The sequence below is a fragment of the Helianthus annuus genome, chromosome 9 (genome assembly GCF_002127325.2).
Source record: "Helianthus annuus cultivar XRQ/B chromosome 9, HanXRQr2.0-SUNRISE, whole genome shotgun sequence".
NCBI classification, from domain to species: Eukaryota; Viridiplantae; Streptophyta; class Magnoliopsida; order Asterales; family Asteraceae; genus Helianthus; species Helianthus annuus.
The window spans coordinates 115,995,088-116,016,462 of record NC_035441.2 but is presented as its reverse complement, the minus strand read 5'-3'; the positions used below and the strand labels follow the sequence as shown (position 1 = coordinate 116,016,462).

The 21,375-nt window shown below is 38.4% G+C and overlaps 1 protein-coding gene across 1 annotated transcript; it reads right to left on the bottom strand.

Annotated features, from left to right (window-relative positions):
* Positions 1-6,937: 6,937 nt before the first annotated feature.
* LOC110876146 lies at positions 6,938-7,429 on the bottom strand. Its single transcript, XM_022124322.1, has one exon. It carries the CDS (start codon positions 7,427-7,429, stop codon positions 6,938-6,940), a length of 492 nt encoding a protein of 163 aa, XP_021980014.1.
* Positions 7,430-21,375: the final 13,946 nt, after the last annotated feature.

Genomic DNA, 21,375 nt, shown 5'->3' with positions numbered 1-21,375 from the left:
GAGTTGTACTTAGGTAAGAGTCATGGGCCGGAACAACACCCTTTATGTGACCGTTAGGCGAACAACACCCCTGGGCCTTTTTTTTTTTGAAAGGGGAACTTAAAAAAAAAAAAAAAAAAAAAGAAAAGGTGGTTAATGAGTAACTTATTGGAAAATTTTCTCTTCTTAGTGATTAAGCTTATTGATACGAAGGCTGATTAGAGTTGGTTTAAGGTTAAACCCATCTATGCAAACTCTTAGTGATTAGCTAAGGCCTAGGGTCCTCGCAAAAGTTTGAGTTTCAAGTGTTCTTACTTTATGACATGTGAAAACCGGCATGCTGGTTCAATCCTTGCAAATTACCAATACTCGATCTCTATCGCTTTTCTTTTTGCATGAATCACCATGAAAAACACCACGAATAATTGAAACCGGTTCGGTTATAGATTTGACAACCGTGTTAGCCGGTGGCATCCATTGAATGCGGTGGCAGCCCCGAGGTAGAGATGACAATTGAACTCGAACCTGATGGCAATTGAACTCGAACTTGATGGGCAAACCTGAAACATTTGGGGCTGGTAAGGAGATGAGTATTGGACCAAGTATGGCGTTAGTATTGTAAATACTCACGGGTATGAGATTAGGTGATACTTGAACCAATTACCTGAAAACATACACCCAATACATATACCTATTTTTTTTTCATCAAAAGCTTATTATGTGAGAAAAATTATTTTTTAGAATATTTATTTTATAATACTAGGCTAGGGTTCTAGAGTGAACACTAGTGTATTTGCGAACTGAGTGAACAAATCCTGGCCATTGATCTACACACGTGTATGGTCAGGATCTCATCATCAAATCGTAAAATACACTAGTGTTTTTCAACATCAAATCCTGGCCATTGATCTACACACGTGTATGGTCAAGATTAGTTCACACAGTTCGCAAGCTACACTAGTGTTCACTCTTGAACCTAATCCTATAATACTATTTATATTTTTTCATGTGAAGTATTAACTTTTCTTTTAATTTATAATATCATGATTTTTTTTTCATATATAAATATTTCAAACTTTTTATAGTGTTACTGTTAATGATACCTTGTAACTGATTATATTTTAAATTATTGTTGTTGTAACACATACATGCCCCCACTTGCAGTGTGCGCATATAATGTATATATGTGTGGGCCCTGTTAATGGTACCAACTTTAATGCTATTTTACTAAAACTAAAATTGGCGAATGGTTAATCATGCATGATGGGGTGCCGTTAATAGCTGAAAGACACGGGCGTACATGCACCAATTGGTCTTTGTCTTGATTGTTTGAATGTTATGTGCCTTAGGTCCAATGCTTGAAACAAAACTATTATCGAGCCGGGGGTCTCACGGGAAACAACCTCTCTATTCTTCCGGGGTAGAGATAAGGTTGTCTACATCTACCCTCCTTAGACCCTATCTTAGCTTTGCTATTGGTAAGATTTACTGAGTATAATGATGTTGTAACAAACACAACACTATGTAAAAATCTAGAATCGTATGAAAAAACTAATTGGTTTTTGTAAGAAAACTAACGGGGTATACGACATATACCTTATGGGTGTTGAGCCAAGTATGAGACAAAATTTTACAACCAAGTATGGGACTGAGTAATCCTAAGAAGTTACTTGGGCTCAAAGTTAACTTTTAACTTAATCCCCCGTTAGAATTATAGGTTGTTATAGAGTTTGTTAATAAGTTTATTCTAGGCTAGATGCGATTTATATATATTCTAGTTAATTAAATACATATCATCCTCCATCAATTGAGATGAATTTTCACAAATCGTATAGTACATAACATGCAGTACGTTGACAAAAGAGTGAGGTACAGTGTTTCTTCATCCTTTTTCGGTAGAAACTTACATTATTTTGTAGCATCTTGATATAACCTATATAGGCATATACAATCATTTGAATACCATTAAACTTGAACTTGAGGCTGGCCAAGCTGAATATCCTTATCCACCTTAAAAGCAGGTTCAAACTCGCCCAGATAACCTCCTAGCTGACTTGACAAACCCATCTTATCGATCGGTTCACGATGATATGACTTACAAACAAGATAGAGCATCGTTTGCGCAACGTAACCAAGAAGAAACAAATTCATCAGTAGAAAAACACACAGTAGTCCCATCATTAGGCCAAAAAATCCATACCACGCGAACGAAAAAAACATGATCAAGATGCCTCCAAAGATGCAACATAACCCAAAAAATACAAACCATGATAACCACCTTTTCCCCTTGATGAGACTGTTGCCTCTCAATATTGCTTTGAGACCGTATGAGCTTTCCAAAACAGTAACCACACTAGCCAGCTGCCATAGAGCGGTTATATATATAAACCCTACACAATATAAAGCTAGTAAGATGTAAAGCACCACAATGGCAAAGGTGGTATACGTGGTGGTGGTCTCCCAAATGTAGTACACCTATTAATCTGTAATCATTTATTATATATGGGTGTATTTTGTATTTCATGCATTGTTGTATCACCCAACTGTAACTTGATATTCTATTTATTCTAATTGTTCCACCCATTGGTGGACATCAGTGATCATTTACACATGGTATCGAGCCACCTTTCCTAAACCCTTTCTTTTTCCCACCCTCTTCCTCTCCTCTGTCTGTTCGTTCATCTCCATGGCCTCTTCCTCTTCTGATCCCAATTTCTCCCATTCAATCTCCCACATGATCACCATGAAGCTTACTTCCGATAACTACTTGGCATGGGTTCATCAAATATCCACCATACTCAAGTATCATAAGTTGATCACCCATATCGACGGCTCCTCGTCGGCCCCCGTTTCCACCATCACAAGCAATGATAAAACTGTTGAGAACCCCGAATACGCAGCATGGGCTATCAATGATCACCGTACCATCATAATCCTCAATGCCTCCTTGTCCGAGGAGGCCGTCACCGTCATCATTGGTTTACCCACTGCTCGCGATATGTGGGTTGCGTTAGAAAACGCTTATGGTAATACGTCCATCGAACGTGTTCATAATCTCCGGGACCAACTCCGGTTAATTCAGAAGGGACCAAAAACTGTTGCCGAATTCGGCCGCACTTTTAAAAACCTTTGTGATCAACTCTCTGCGATCGGGTATCCGGTTGACCCTAATGATCAAATCCATTGGTTCTTGTGTGGTCTCGGGCCATCTTTCGAGACCTTCTCCACAGCGGTAAGATCTACCAGACCCGCCCCGTCTTTTCCCGATTTACTTGCTCGTGCCGAGAGTCATGAGTTGTTCGCTCGTGCTCTTCATGGAACCCCTTCGCCTCCCGTTGCTTTCTCGGTTCAGTCTCATCGTAACCCCTCTTCATCGCGCGGACGAGGAGGTCGCTCTTTCCGTGGTTCAAACCCACCCGGTGGTCGTGGTGGTCGTGCCCGTGGTCGCCGCCCACCCCACTGTCAATTGTGCCGCCGTGATGGACATTATGCTAATGCTTGTCCAAATCTTGCAACCTTTGCCTCTCAAGCTGTTCCTACTGATGAAGGCTTGGCTAATGCCTTTTTGTCTCAATGCAATTTACATGGTCCAGATTGGTGTGCAGATTCTGGCGCAACCGATCACATGACACCCCACACTCAACATGTCAACAACCCATCAGCCACAACAGGTAACGATTTTGTGACTTTTGGGAATGGCAACACCCTTCCTATCACACACAAGGGCCACTCTATTATTTCCAACAAGATCAAATTAAACGATGTGTTAGTTGTTCCAAGCTTGACCAAAAATTTATTGTCCATAAGTAAATTAACGAAAGATAATTGTGTGGATGTTCTTTTATCTTACCCTCTCTTTCATATTCAGGATCGTCACACAAAACAGGTACTAGCCCGAGGTCGCTGTGAAAACGGGCTCTATATCCTTCAACCGGGTCATCATGCTTTAGTTTCTTCCTCATCAAGACCTAAAGCCTCTTTTGAAGTTTGGCATTCCCGGTTGGGACATGTCCATTTTGATGTTATTTCTATATTACAAAAACTTGGAATATTATCTATTACTTCTTTGTTACCTAAACCGGTCACTTGTAGACCGTGTCAACTTGCTAAGAGCCAACGGCTACCTTTTGAACTTAATAATAAACGGGCCTTGCACCCGCTTGATCTTATTCATTGTGACCTATGGGGTCCCTCACCGGTGGTTTCCGTTGACAACTACCGATATTATGTGGCTTTTGTGGATGATCATTCTCGTTTTTGTTGGATATATCCTTTACGCCTAAAGTCTGAATTCTACAAAGTATTAACCATATTTATGAAATTTGTCCAAACTCAATTCTCACGAAAAATCAAAGTTTTTCAAAGTGACGGTGGAACCGAATTTGTCAATCACAATGTTCGGTCGTTATTTGAAGAAAATGGCACTTTTCACAGATTATCATGTCCATATACTCCTCAACAAAATGGACGTGTAGAACGTAAGCATCGACACATTGTCGAAACCGGATTGGCTATGATGTTTAATGCCAAACTCCCCTCTAAATTTTGGGTTGATGCTTTCTCATCCGCAGTTTATATAATAAACCGCCTTCCTACTCCTCTTTTAAACGGTAAATCTCCTTTTGAAGTATTATTTTCCGAAACACCAAACTATAATGTTTTTCGGGCTTTTGGTTGTCGTGTGTTCCCATATTTGCGTGACTACTCGGAACACAAATTAGCACCGAGAAGTATTCCATGTATCTTTATTGGTTATAGCCCAACTTACAAAGGGTATCGTTGCCTTGACCCAACCTCATCACGCGTCTACATTACGCGTCACGCCCGGTTTAATGAGAATATTTTTCCTTTCCATGGCACCACTGATAACCAACCATTCTCCACTCTTCCCTTAACTTCCTTTGATGAAGATACCTTCTTTACACCACATACCCACTGTCCTAAACCCACACCTACACCTACACCTACTCCTAACCTAACGAAAACCCCTTGCCATCTTTGCATGGACTTTCCACCACCACCCCAACCCATACCTGAAACAACTCCTTCTTCACCTCCTCCCTCACCAAACAATTCAACTACACCAAATTCCCCACTATCACCTCACACTTCCACTTCACCAACAACTGATATTTCCAGCCCCATCCCCACTCCACCTCCACCTCCACCCCCTCCCCTACCCACTCACCCTATGATCACTCGCGCCAAAGCTGGTGTTTTCAGACCCCGGCACATTGCTGACCTTTCCCATGTCACTCGTCACCCACTCCATCAAGCCCTATTTGCGTCCAATGATCCTAAAGGATTCAAAACTGCCATTAAGGATGCAAAATGGTCATCCGCTATGCATAAAGAACTTGATGCTCTATATAAAAATAATACTTGGTCTTTGGTTCCTCGACCAGTGAATCGCCATGTTGTTGGTTCGAAGTGGCTCTTTCGGACCAAATACCATTCTGATGGCTCTGTTGAACGACATAAAGCGCGTCTTGTGGCTCAAGGATTTAGTCAATTTCCGGGTATTGACTACTCTCACACCTTTAGTCCCGTTGTTAAAGCATCTACAGTTCGCATTATTTTGTCTTTAGCTATTCTTAATGATTGGAGGTTACATCAACTTGATGTAAACAACGCCTTCTTACATGGCCATCTAAACGAATGCGTGTACATGGAACAACCTCCGGGTTTTATCAATCCAAATTTCCCGAATCATGTGTGCAAATTGAACAAGGCTTTATATGGCCTCAAACAGGCTCCTCGTGCTTGGTTTCATCGTTTGAGCACCTTTCTCATCTCCAATGGCTTTAAGTGCAGCCGGGCTGATCCATCTTTGTTTATATTTAAACGGGATAATTGCATAATGTATCTTCTTGTGTATGTTGATGATTTAATATTAACAGGTAATCAAGATAACGTCCTTAGATCCTTTATCAACCGTCTACACAACGAATTTGCTATCAAGGATTTGGGCGAACTCAACTATTTTTTGGGCCTTGAAGTCACGTATACTTCTAATGGGTTATTTTTGAATCAATCAAAATACGCGAGTGACATATTGGTTCGTGCTTGCATGATGGACGCCAAACCCGCCACCACACCCCTTGCGACTAATGTCACCTTCAGCAACAGTGGAGAACTCTTTTCGGACCCTACACAGTACCGGTCTATTGTAGGTGCTTTGCAATACCTAACGATCACAAGGCCTGATATATCCTACGCAGTAAATCAAGTAAGCCAATTCTTACATGCCCCTACCATTGATCATTTTCAAGGGGTTAAGCGAATTCTTCGGTACATCAAAGGAACGTTGTCGTTCGGTCTCACCTTCTCCAAACCATCTCAAAATACTCTTATAGGATTCTCGGATGCTGATTGGGCCCGATGCCTTGAAACTCGGCGTTCTACCTATGGTTATTCCATTTTTCTTGGAGGCAATCTTGTCTCTTGGAGTGCTAAGAAACAACCCACCGTTTCACGCTCAAGTTGCGAATCTGAATATCGGGCTATGGCTAACACAGCGGCTGAAATTATTTGGATCACTCATCTTCTTCGTGAACTTCACGCTTTGCCCGCAAGTCGCCCTACAATTCTTTGTGATAACAGAAGTGCTATTTTTCTCACACAGAACCCGGTCTCACACAAACGAGTCAAACATCTTGACATTGACTATCATTTTATACGTGAACTTGTCTCTGCTGGGAAGCTCCACACTCGTTTCATTCCATCCAAGCTCCAGGTAGCGGATATATTCACCAAAAGTCTTCCATACCCTCAGTTTGATACTTTTCGGAAGATGCTTCGCCTTGGTCCGCCACCGTCTCGCTTGAGGGGGGATATTAATCTGTAATCATTTATTATATATGGGTGTATTTTGTATTTCATGCATTGTTGTATCACCCAACTGTAACTTGATATTCTATTTATTCTAATTGTTCCACCCATTGGTGGACATCAGTGATCATTTACACAACACCACTCCTGCAATGACATTGTACATGAAGAAACCAAGGTAAGTCCACAAGAAAGTTAAAGCTAGTCTCTTCCACACTTTAGGGACAATCTTCAAGACTTTCTTGAAGGTCACCTCGTTGCCCGAATACAGCGAGGCGATTGTATAAACGATGGCGGCTGTCGAGAGAAGCGAGAAAAGGAGGAGGAAACTCAAGTACGTGAATTTGAATACCCAGTACCCGATATACGCAGTTGATAGCCTATGGTAGAAGCGCTCGCTATCGACGTTATTGTAATATATTTGGTCTTCGGCACGGGAGATCCTCCATTCGAGTATGTATGCAATGATAAAATGAGCAAGAAAGATGAAGGACAAGGGTAGGATGAAGGTTAGTGTGATCTGGGTGAAGATCTTCTTCCATGAAAAAATGGTTTTGAAAGATTCTTTGTAGATGCCAAAGAAGCCCACCTCTTGCATTTCTTCTTGAGGTTTATCCATGGTGTAGTTTGATGAAAAGAGGTGAAAATAAATTGGAGAAATGGGCGTATATTTATAGGGAAATTTACTGGTTTGGTTCATAGATTTGTCCGAGGTTATTTGAAGTATTACTATGTTGTGAAGATTTCTATGTGACACCACATTGAGTATGAGTTGTCTATATTAATCGCCGTAGTAGATGCTAAGAGTTATAGAGGTCGGGTTAAGTATTTCATTAATTATTTATTACGAAATTTGAGTACCAATTAGCATTTGGGGTGATTAACACGAACATGAGACATATATTTAGTTGTGTACAACATTGATCTAAAATGAGGCAAAGGGAGTGTAAGATTATAAAAAAGTTTGACACTTATAAATTTGTCATAAAGTAGCAATAAGATCCGCGCGTGTTACAACGTGGATACATCGCAAACATCGAAGGGATTAATCCAAACGTTATTTGATGCATTAACCATATGAAAACGTGCATTTCGACATATTTGATCGAACTCAATATAACCTATATAAGCATTGCAATTAGATCAAAACATAAAGTAAATCAATTTTATACCGTACAATCATAACGTATTATATGGGACCCGACTCATACATAGAAAACTTAACGGGTATAACGGAAAAGCTGACACATATTATCAAAAGAGATTAATTAGAACTTTTGAAAAAAAGAAAAAAGAAACGTATTATATTTGATGTGACTTGTTTCCAGAAAAAAGTTTACGTCGATAGAGCATATCGAATTCGAATTCATACTGACACATACATAAAAATATGCATGTAAAAATAGTTTTTTTTAAGTAAAGGAGGTATATGGGGGTAAACTCGAAACAAATTATTTTTAGTAAAAAATTTAATAAGTTAAACACGTTTGTAAAATCGTACCAAGTAACCCCAATGCCACACCATCAACAACAGAAGAGCTCGCAAAATACAAATAAATAAAAAAAGAAAAAAATATCACTGAACAAAAAATAGATGTAAAATCATTGAATTACGCACACCATTGCGGTGTATTAATGCGAAGAAATTAGACTGAAATGTAAAACGTAGAAAGAAAAAAACTAAGTCGATTTAGGACCCGCGCATTGGAATGAACTTGTCAAACAGAGAATAATAGACGCGTTGTGACGGGCCTGTCAAATGGGAAAAATAGACAAAAAACGTTGAACCACACACACCCACACACGTTGCGGCGTGTTACTCGCAAAATTTGAACGAAACATAAAACGAAAAACTTGCGAAAGATGAAAAGTTTAGGGGACCAAAGTTGAAAATAAAAATAAAATGTTGGGGTTAAATTGCAAAACATGAAAAACTTTGGGTTAAAAGTAAATATATCAAAAGGGTTAAAATGAAAAGATAAAAACCTTTGGATTAAAAATGAAAAATCAATTTTTTTAAAACTCCATATGCATATGGTACAATAACATAAAGCAACAAAGTGTTGCTTATTTATAGTATGATACTGATAATGATAATATGATAATGAGTTAAAGGGTTTTACATCATTCACATTGAATTTTTTATCGACAAAATTGCAAAAATCAACTTTTATGGTATACCTAAACTACACTTTATATCTTTAACTATGAAATCGGCCAAACCCAACCTTTATGTTCATGTTTTGCTACAGAGATCAACCTTTAACACAAACGTCGTTTGTTTTCCTGGTTAACACCCCTCACATGCAATGCATGTGAGGGTGTCACACCCCCAAATTTCCACCTGCGGAGTTACATCGCGAGGCATGTGACATACCATCCTTTTGGAGTGTTGGTCATAGTATTGACCTCATCCATCATGGCAATTTTGTCGGAAATCATTGCCACCAAAGGCATCCCGTCTTCATCTTCCATGTGCGCGCGCTCACACTTTGGTTTCTTGCACTGGTTAGACTGATGCCCCGGCTCGTCACAGTTGTACCAAGTCCCTTGGAACGCATGAGGCTTCTTTTTCACAACCCCTTTCTTTGGTCCAAGCTTTCTAGCCTTTGCTTTCTCTTTGTCCTTCTTCCCTTTACCCTTGTTGCCTTTAGAGGATTGCCCAAGTTTAACCATATTTCCGCCAGCAATAGTTTGCGCAAGGCTGCCTTTTTGGGTATTTCTATTGTTCTCTTCAATCCGAATACGAACAATAAGATCCTCTATAGTCATCTCCTTTCATTTGTGTTTAAGATAATTCTTAAAATCCACCCAACTAGGAGGTAACTTTTCAATCACTGCTGCCACTTGAAATGTCTTGCTAAGTGTCATGCCTTCCACAAGGATGTCATGCAGTATAATTTGCAACTCTTAGACTTGATTCATAACGGTTTTAGTATCAACCATTTTGTATTCAAAGAAACGAGTTACCACAAATTTCTTTGTGCCAGCATCCGCCGTTTTGTACTTTTTGTCCAAGGCATTCCACAAGTCTTTGGAAGTCTTGACATTATAGTACACATTATACAATGCATCCGACAAGACGTTTAACACATAACCTCGACATATGAAATCCGAATGCTTCTAAGCATCTACCGCGTACAGAGTTTGGGCGTCGGTCTCCCCTTCCGCAGGTTGGGGAGCGGTTTCAGTCAAGAATCTCGCAAGGTTCATGGTGGTCAAGTAGAAGAACATCTTCTGTTGCCACCTTTTGAAGTGTAAACCCGAGAACTTCTCAGGTCTTTCAGCGTGAATGGCCACTGTGGACGCTCCCACAGTGTTGGCGTTCAAGGGGGTTCCCGTCACAACCTTCGTATTGTTGTTGACATTGACGTTTTCAGTCGACATTCTGAAAAATTAAAATTCCAAGCTTAGTTCAGAAATAAACTATTTAATTTTAATTTTTTAAAGTCAAGTTGGGTACACCTCCGAGGTTTTGCACGCTGATTTAACAATCAGAGATAACCCGGGGGTTAGGTCTAGTGCAAACAACCCAGGCGTTTCTTAGTCAGATTTACCACAAATTTACTGTTCGGCTTCTAAGTCCAACTTTGAAGACCAGAACAGAAAATTATTATAGGTATTAAAACAAACTTACTGTTCGGCTTCTAAGTCCAACTTTGAAGACCAAGACAGAAAGTTTTATGAGTTTTAGGACGGAATCTGAAAGTAATCAGCACTGTTTTCAACCAAAGTCTCTCCTTTGAAGATGAAAACAGAAATAAAATATTATTTTAAAATACAAACTGTGTGAAACAAAACTGGTTTTAATCACAAACAGAGTGCTTTTAAATACACGGACGGTGTTTTAAAAATTTGTTTTAAGATTGTAGAAACCGTTCGCGTATTAAATAAAATAAAAACAATTTTATTATGTAATTACAATACAGAAGTAAAGAAAGCTGGAAAAACAGTACAGTTGTAACTGAAATAAACAAAATACAAGAATAGAAGATGAGACAGAATTGAAACTGGCTGAGGGTTGTGTTTAACACAGGGCCCTTAAAACAAATTCCGAGTCTCTCAAGAGAACTCGTTTTGTTTCCCATGGTACAACAGCCGAAGCAGTGTGTATTGTCGGAGCTGGCTCGAGGACCCGAAGTCTACCTTGAAACAAGAAGCAAAAGAATCAGAAGATCGCAGAGAGAATTTTTCGTAAGCTGTTGGTGTAGCTGGTGTCTTCTGCAGTGGATGAGATGTTGTATTTATACAACATCTGAGTTGAAACAGCCAAAAACCGAATTAAATGAGAGAATTAAATTGCATTGAACGTCTTCAATGCACTATAATTCGTCATTCAATTCTCAGTCAAAACCGCTGACTCATCCGTTTCAAATACTGAAATGAAACTATTCTGTCATTAAAGTCTGGAAGCTTCTGTCGCGCGCTCGCGCATGACAGACACTCTGGTGCGCGTGCGCCACTTTGGCTCACTTTCATGCGCCCCAGGCCTGCACCACTCATGCGTGTGCGCCAGTTTAGCTACTTTCATGCGCGGGTAGGTCTCCACCGCCATCAAAGCGCCACATTGCGCCCATCGTCCACGCCACGCGCGCGCGTGTGCAAGTTAGGGTGCTTCGTGAGTACACTTAGTGTGTGCTTCTATGAAACAATAAGGATGGAGTGTTCCCACTTAAATACTTCTTTAAGTTTCATCTCTACTCTTCTGTGAGACAAAGGGTCACCGGTCACCTTCCCATTATTTCAGCATTCTATGTTTCAAACACCAAACTTTGAGCATCGATATCTCATTCATCTTAGCTCCTTTTTGGATGCAGTTTAGTTCGTTGTGATGCTTTTCCAACATAGAACGCAAACCCACAAATAAATATATGAAATCTCCTTCGTTTCTTATATTTATTTCTTGTCTAAAATTAGGAAAAATGCATTTCCTATATTTGTGAACATTGCTATTTTCACAAAATTTCCAACATCTTACAAATACATTTTTAATAATTCAGGTTCTAATCCCGGTTACAAAGGCTAGGTGTTTAAAAAAAAAACTTCAGGGTAAAAATAAACCTACAACTAAAGATTAAAACAAATAAGCACATACAAGAGGAAGAAGCCATCGTAAAACATCAAAACCTTTTTGCTGTAAACGACATTGCCCCATGCTTAATTAAGAAGTACAAGTTTAACCTAGTTTTTTAAGCTTTGTTTTATTATTTCAACTTTTTTTATATAAAATGAAGCTGTAATGTGCCGAACTGAGCCAGTTTGAATTTAAATCGACCTCGAGCTCATATTTTTTTTTACTCAAATAAGAAATCAAGTGTCAAGCTGAGCCAACGTGTTTAGAAATCAATCTAAGCTTGACATGGCCTTGGCTTCGCTTGGCTCGTAAGCAACCCACACTTGAAAACCTCATAATCTGATCCTGCAAAAATAAAAAAGGTTTTGACCTTTTTTGGTCATGAACCTAACTTAATTAAATAAAATATAATCTAGAGGATTTAAAGTTTAAGCTCATATAATTTCTTGTGTTATTTTAGATATTTATCATATGACTGTTCTTTTTTGTTCATTACTAATTAATAATATTAATTTAATATTGGTTAATCTCTAGTGGATCGGGCATGGATCTTGGAAGCAAAGCAAAAGTAATTAGATTTGTTACTTATGATTTATTTGATTTAAACTCTTTTTTTTTTTTGTGTGTGGTTGACTACTGGTTGTAGGTCCATGAATTTCTCAGGCATACCAAAAGATGTTTGGCTCTGGTATACCTTTTTTTATATGTGTTTTACATTAGTATTTCAACATCTAGGTGTTCATATCTTAAAAAAAAAATTATGGCTCAACTGTTGTTGATTTTGTGCGTTTGCTACACTTGAGCATACTGTTACAGTCTTGGTTTGATTGTGTTTTATCTTTGCTGAAAGTTATTCTTTTCAGCTCATCATTTTTAGCTCTTTTGGAATTACATATCAGCCCCATATAATTGTTTTTGAAATAGTTGTTCTAATCTTTTTTTTTTTTCTGCAGGAATATTATTAAAAGAGTTTGATTAGGAATATTATTATTAAGCTTATGTTAAATAGTTTACTCTTTAGTATTCTTAGTTATTTAATTAGGAATATATTTCCATCGTAAGTATGTGAATGGGTTAAGCTATGATGTTGTGAAATAATTATATATTGGAATGGAATGGAATGGTACTCCCCAGCAGCTGACTCAACACCTCATTTATTAATATTTGGTTTTTATAATTTATGTCATAGAGGGGAAGAAGAGATGATAATGAATTCGTTACATTAATAAGGTTATAATACTACGTGGTGTGTAGAGGCTTAAGAATGAGGCGTTATGCGATATGTGGACGACACGTAAGCACGCGTTAGAAACGAGGCGTGGTGCAATAACAGGGAATGGGACGGGGTGTGGAAGAGTGACGTTATTCGACACATGACACACACTTTTTGTTATTATTTTATATATACAAATTTTCAAAATATCTATTTAAAAAATACATCAATTTAAAATAAAAATTACACAAACATTAAACATTGTCTTCGTCTTCATCTAGGTCGTTTCGCAAAACTCTCTATGTGTGTTCAACCAAATTCGCTCGAAGGATGTGATGTGTTGTGTTGTATTATGTTTTAATTTCTTGTAAGTTCGTTTCTTTCTCTTCATCACTTAATTCCACGGTGTTTAGTTGACTCGCCTCCTCAGAATATTCGCAAATTGCGCATCACTGATCCTCCGTAATCATGTTATGTAAAATAACGCACGCGTACATCACATTTCGAATTCCATTTTTTTCCATAATTCTACACGGCGTCTTCAAAATGTGTCATCTTTTCTGCAAAACACCAAAAGCTCGTTCGATGTCTTTTCATGCCGCCATTTGAGCACCGTTAAACTTATGTCTCTTTTCATCTAACGTTGTCCCCCGTATAAATGATTTTACAACCATTACATAATCTGGGTAAATACCATCCGTTAGATAATAACCATATTTATACTCCACACCGTTAACATAAAAAGAACCTATCAGTCCAACCCCGTTTATATAGTCGTTGAAAATGGGTGATTAATTAAGAATAATTAAATCGTTATTTGCAAGAAGCACACCAAAGAATGCATGTCAAATCCCAAGATCTTGAGATGCAACCGTTTCAAGCATCATAGCCGGGTTTTTATAATATCCACCGGTGTGTTGCTCGCGCCACGCAGTTGGACAATTTTTCCATTCCCATTTCATACAATCTAAACTATCGATCATCTCAGGAAAACCATGTCACTCTTCATGAGCCTCCAAAAGTAGTTGTATGTCACTAAATGTAGGTTTTCTCAGATATCTTTTTTAAATATAGTTCAATGACATACTCATAAAAAATAATGTAGGCTTTCCCTCGCCACTCGTTCCGACTTTTTTATAAATTCATCCATAATGTCGAAAGCTATCCCATAAGCCAATTGTCTAAGCGCGGTCTTGACTTTTTGCAACGTGCTAAATCCTAGATAACCACGCACATCCTTTCTTTGTCTAAAAAATTCATATTTACTTGATAAATCGTTTAACATTCTAAGAAGTAATTCACGGCTCATACGAAATCTACGCCTAAAAGTACTATCATTATAAGTCGGGTTGGGTGAGAAATAATCACTTACCAATATATCGTGTGCGGCAATTCGGTCGCGTACTATGTATTTCCTCCTCTTGGGTTTTGAGGAGCACCATTCGTCTTTCATTATAGTTTCAACCACTTTTTGAACCGTTGTAATTAGAAGTGTCGGTTCCTTGTCATCTGATGAGAATAAAATAAAGTTCTCAAGCTCAGACGACGACGAAGAAGTTGAACATGAAAAATTTGAGCCTTCCATTTTTTTTTAAAATTTTCTTAAGAATGGGAGAGAATATGTAGTTGGAAAGAGAGAAACGGATGATTTGGTCTGTGGTTTATGGGAGATATATGTGATTTTTTTTTTAAAAAAAAAGTTTTTTTCTACTCAAACTAGCCGTTCAAACCCAACGGCTAGTTTAAAACCACCAATACCAACAGTCCACGTCGTCTTGCCGTTTGCCCTCCACATCGGTGGAAAATCACTCACTCACACACAACGCCATTTACAACGCGAGGCACGGAGTGGTTTGGTAGGCGTGGACTGACAACAACGCTATATTTCAACACTAGTGTTGCTATCTCATAAATTCACTTTGTTGTTGTCCCACATCGGTGAAAAACAAACCTTAGATAACATTCCACTATAAAATACAAGGTAAATCCACAAGAACAAGTAATGAACCTTCTTTTGTATATCTAACGTTTTTTAAACAAATTATACTTGCGTATTTGGCATGCATAACCAACAATGAGTTATGCGGTTATACTTATGGCTAACACTTTTAGATCAACAGATCTAGAACTCACGGTTAACCAACTTTGTACATCCTGTATATATCACCAACACGCTTCAAAACAATGTATATTAAGAATAAAACAATTAACATAATAAAATTTTATAAATTATAACAGAAATACTATACAATATATCATGAAATGATTGATATAAAAACAAAAAAACGAGTATCGTGTGATTAATTGTCGTCACCTCCAAATCATGTAGGTTTCCTATTAGTTATTAGTTAATAGAAAATCAAATAACTTTGTTTATCATCATCAAATTGACTAGCGATCTACTTACTCTTATTTTATATTTCAAGTTTCATAATTTATTGGATATGATTAAACAAAAGCTATTTAATATGATTAAGTTAAAAGTCAATTTTTTTTTAATTTGACTAAAGCAAAATATATGTTCGTTAGAATCGTATGAATCGGTCTTTATATATTAATTTTTTATGCTATAATTAATTTTGAATATATTTTTGCATTTCTTTTATAACTTTTAACATATGCCAAGTTATGAAATTTGGAGTATGTCATTGCGACTGTTATCTGTCTCGGTATGAATTATTTTTGAAACCGAGTTGTGAATAGTAATATACAAGTAATCAAAGCACAAACTTATATGTTATCAAAGCTATATCATATTTAGCTTTTTTTTTATTATAAATGTACGTCATTTACCCATCCGAATATACGGTTGCGACATGTTTATTTTTATCTACGTTTCTATAAAAGCTTTGCTCAAAATCGAACCTTTCAGATATATATATATATATATATATATATATATATATATATATATATATATATATAGAAAAAGTATATCGTACATTACGGCTTAACGTACTTCACGTACAATAACGTGCGTGATTTGTCCTATAACATGCGTGATTAATGTTTTCAATATGCGTGATTATTGTGTTTCAACATGCGTGATTTTGGATTTTTGAGTTATAACGTGCGTGATTTTAAAATGAATGTGCGTAATTACCTGTCGTACGTGATGTACGTTAAGCCGTAATGTACGTTAACCTTCCTATATATATATATATATATATATATATATTGATGCGTGTGTAGTGTAATATATTTTTGATGTATATTTAAGCCCTTTTTACACTTTTAGCCAAGTTTTAAATTTATAAAACACGATATTTACTAACACTAAACACACATATGGGCAAGTGCACCCATCGTGGACGTAGTATAGTGTTGGTAAGATACCGAGGTCGTCCAAGGACACAAGAGCTTTTAGTACCGGTTTATCCTCAACGTCTAATCAAATCAAAAAGTTGGAAAATATTTTTTTTAAAAAAAAAAATGAAAACTAACTAAATGCTGAAAAATAAAAATAAAGTAAAAACAGATAGACAAGATGAATCACTTGGATCCGACTCGTGTATTAGTATAACCTTTGATTATTTTCGCACTTTTGCACTTGTTTAAGAGATTATCTTAGTTATTGTAGTAGGCCCCTCTTTTGAAGGCGACGTTACCCTCAACCCAGTAGTTTGAGTCAGCAAGGATACAATCCTAAAGGGTTGGATTATTGGAAGATAATGAATTAAGTTATTAATGCAAATTATGGTAGGCCCCGCTTTTGGCGGCGACGTTACCCTCGACTAAGTAGTCTGAGTCAGCAGGGATACAGTCCTAAATAGCCGGGTTATAGTATTAATAGTAGTTAACTTATGAGGGGGTCAAAAAGTTTGGATCCCCGCCATCCAATACCTATGGGCATTGAAGGAGATCCTACTAAATTTGACCCAGGTCCCTTGCAGGACCTCTAAACGCTGAACAAGGGCAAGACCCTTACCAAACCGTTCCCTTAACCCTCGACCAGGTAGCCAACATACCTCCATATAGATCGTGGAGATATGAATGGTGAAAATCTTTTATTTTATATAGACAGTAAAATAATGGCAAGACACCACGGACAAACGATAAGGAAAGATCACCTTCAACATAAGCAACTAGTTATTAAAGTCATTAATACAAAACCAAATAAAAAGTGCAAAAGATTAAAAATAAAAAGTATTATACTAAACACTTGTCTTCACCAAGTGATGTAAGAGACTTAGGCAAACATGGCCTTGATTGTCAAGAACTCTTACGATCAATCTTGGATCCCGAGACGACTCACACACGCTATGATGGACAATGGATGATGGTGGTGGATGATGGTGTTATGGTGGTGGTGGGTGGTGGATGAAGTGTAAGAGAGGTGGTGTGCCAAGGGATGAGTTGCAATGAAACCAAGCACTCCTATTTATAGGCTGAACAGAAGGCTGGGCACGGCCCCGTGTCCGCTGGACACGCCCCCGTGCCTGTCTGACACTCTCTCTCTTCATTAATTGTAATTCGCAATTACAATTAATGCGCCTGCTGTACTTTCGCCACGCCCCCGTGTCCGCTGGACACGGCCCCGTGGTGGGCGATAGAAGCTTCTATAGGTTTGTCTTTTCTGCTGCTTCTTGGGCACGACCCCGTGCTGGCTGAGCACGGGGCGTGTTCAGTCTTCTGTCTTCTCTATTTTGCTTGGGAGGATGCCGTTGAGGGGTCGGGCAATCCACTTGTGTTCCTTTTCTTGTATTTATGTTAGATTTAGCTGTCTTTTTGCTTTTTTTGTGAATTTGAGCTCATTTAATCTTGAAAATACAAAAGGAAGACAAAAGCACTCTTTTTCCAACATTAGTACTTAAAAAGGGTTAGTTTTATGCCTTATTTGATGTATTTTATATGTTGCATTTTACACACATCAAATACCCCCACACTTGAACTTTTGCTTGTCCTCAAGCAAAACTCTTTAATATGTGGCTTACACTCCCAAATGGAATGGGTAGAAGAGAAGGTTTTGGCTTGTCATAGAGTGTCGGGAATCCAAGATCTTTTTGGGTTTTATTTTTATTTATTTACAATCCTATTCGTTATGATTTATTTAGAACGTTTCATAGGATAAATTATTTATTTGGGCATAACATGCCTTTTTTTTTTAAATTCCATTTATATACAAGTTCACATACCTCACGGGAGAAATCACTCACACTCGGCCGAAGGTGTATTTTTAGTGAATCACTCGAGGGCGGCATGGAACTTATTCCTACCATAAGCTTGCCAAGCAATCAATCCTCCTGCTTTTTAACTTGTTACCTTTGTAAATATCAAGAGGACTTTTTTGGGTAAAGGCTTGGGCTAAAGGTGGGTGAATGGGTTAGTGGTTAGTAGAAAAGGGCGAAAAACGTAAAAAGCGTCGGTTTTCGTAAAACATTTTGTTTTAGTGACTTTTTATTTTTAGTGAAGTATTTCTTCAAACAAGTTTTTTGTTTTAAGAGCTTTGTTTGTTTATTTCAAACTTCATCAAATTTTTTTTTAGTCACACGAAAACCGAGCTTGTTACTAAAATAAAGGGTAAAAATAAAAAGGGTTTTGGTGGGTAAAAGGGTTTTTAGGGTAATGAAATAAAAGGTTTAGGCTCAAAGGGGTTAACTAGGGGGGGTTTTTAGGTGGGTGAAAAGAAAAATGAAAATAATGGTTTTGAAAGAAAAAGGGTTAGTCCTAATGCCTCCATCATTTACTTACTTGGGTTTAAGTTGGTAAGGACCGGGAATGAATCGTCGTGGCAAGTTCTAGAGTCGTAAGAACCAAGCGGCTATTCACACAAGAAACGAAAAATGAGCATTTAGTCTAAAGATGTGTATTTGTATGCTCAATAAAGGCTCAAAACTCACTTTTTGTGGGAATGGGTTTTTCTATGTGATCAAGTATATATAATCAAATTTTAACTTAAGCTTGTCATGCCGTTTCGTAATTTTCGTATGTTGGTTCTTTTTATCACGACGCTATTGGTTGTAAACTTGTAAAAATATAACCTTATTAATCTTAGAATTCCCAACTTAAACTTTAGACAAGTAAAGAAAAATTGAAAATTTTGAAAAAATTTGGGGTGATTAGCGGTTCCAATAGAGTTTTGTGTAAGGCTTGTTTTTAGGACTTGCAAAATTTCAAGGTTTTAGCATCCCCCCCACACTTAAATTACACATTGTCCTCAATGTGTCCCAAAAATAAATTTTTAGGTTGATTAGATGTGTAATATGGTGTTAAAAGCAAAGATTTTATGTTACTGGCAGTCTGGACACGGCCCCGTGGGGACCGGACACGGCCCCGTGTTCAGGTGCCAGTAACGAAAATTACAGAAAAGAAACAGAAGCCTGGACACGGGGGCGTGTCTGGTGAACACGGCCCGTGTCCAGTTACCTGAACTGGGCATTTTTCTGCAGGGGGTGCAGCACGGGGCCGTGTTGGTTGGACACGGTCCGTGTTGAACCTTCTGTGTCGGAGAAATTGATGTCGGGTTGCCTTGTTCTTGTGCATGGGGTCATGTTTCTCGTTCCCCTTTTCATCCTTTACCACCATGAGTGTGTTTTATTCCTGCAAATTAAAACTAAAAGATTAAACTAAACTAAGGATAGTTCCGCGGAATGCCTCCGTGGTGCGCCACGTTTATAAGGGTCCTTGGCTAGACCCAATGTGAGGTTATATATTTTCTGAGTGGGATGTTTGGCATCCCATGTTGCACCGTTGGAGAGCAGCATCCAAACTCGAATCAATAACCTTCATGTAGTTGACCGGGTCGTCGTCCTCTATTCTCTTCCCAACCCCGAATTTTACTTCATCATCTCCGTACCTTAGGGTGAGCGTTCCGTCATTCATGTCTACCACTGCTTGTGCGGTGGCGAGAAATGGTCTCCCTAGTATGAGGGGGACTTCGGTGTCTTCTTCCATATCAAGTATGACAAAATCTGCCGGATAGACAAATTTGTTTACCTTTACTAGGACGTTTTCAATGACACCTTGCGGGAATTTGACGGATCGATCAGCAAGTTGTATGCTCATTTTTGTAGGACTCGTTGTTCCTAGGCCGAGTCTTTTAAACATTGATGAAGGCATGAGGTTAATGCTAGCCCCAAGGTCGGCTAGTGCATTACGAACGGGGGAGTCCCCGATCGAGCAGGGAATCGTGAAGCTTCCAGGATCGATTTTCTTTTGGGGAAGTTTGTTGAGTACGAGGGCAGAGCATTCTTCGCCTAAGTTAACTAATTGCAAGGTTTCAATTTTCTTTTTATGAGTGAGGAAGTCCCTCATGAACTTAGAGTATTTGGGCATTTGGGTTAGGACATCAATAAAAGGAATATTGACATGCAATTGTTTTAATAGACTTTCGAATTTTGCGAATTGCTCATTGGTCTTTTGACGAATTAACCTACCGGGGTACGGAACTCGAGGAGCCTTGGTAGGCTCTGATGATGGAGGGGAGTTCTTCTCCTGCAGAGGCGGGGGTACAGTCTCTTCTGTCGGTGGTGGTGCTTCCGCAGGCCCCACGGTGCGGTTTCGTAAAGTGATGAGATGAACTTGCGCTTTTGGGTTTGTTTCGGTATTGCTTGGTAATGCACCTTGTGGTCTCTCGGAAAAATTTTGAGCTAGTTGATTTAATTGTTTTTCTATGTTTTGAATACTAGCTTGTTGGTTTCTAAAATTTGATTCTAATTGTAGAAACCTTTCCGAGTTTTTCTTTTCAGTGTCGGAGATGAGGCGATATATAGTATCTTCAAGCCTTTCTCATCCACCTTGTTGTTGAGTGAAATTTTGTGACTCATTTCTTGGTTGTTGAAAGTTTGTTCGTTGGGTTTGTTGGTTACTACCATTGCCGGGCTCTCTCCAACCAAGGTTAGGGTGGTTTCGCCATCCTTGGTTGTAAGTGCCCGTTGGAGGACCCGTCGGCCTAGGTCTATTTTCAATGTAGCTAACCGACTCTTGTTGATCGTCTGTTTCTTTCATACAACTCCAATTTTCATGTGGCCCACCACACCCTTCACAAGCCATAACCGAGACTGTTTTTGTCATTTCCAATTTTTTTATTTTTGAAGAAAGAGCCTCGATTTGGGCTTGTAAAGAAGTGCTTTCATCAACCTTATGGGCGCCCGGGGCAATAGATTTATTGCCTCGAGGAGTGTGCCACTGAAAATTGGTTTGAGCAATTTCCTCAATTTGGTTATATATTTCATGCGGGCGGCGATTACCTAAAAGTCCCCCGGAGCTAGAATCAAGTGTCTGCCTTGTGTGTGGCAACAACCCATTATAGAAAGTGGATACTTGTAGCCATATCGCA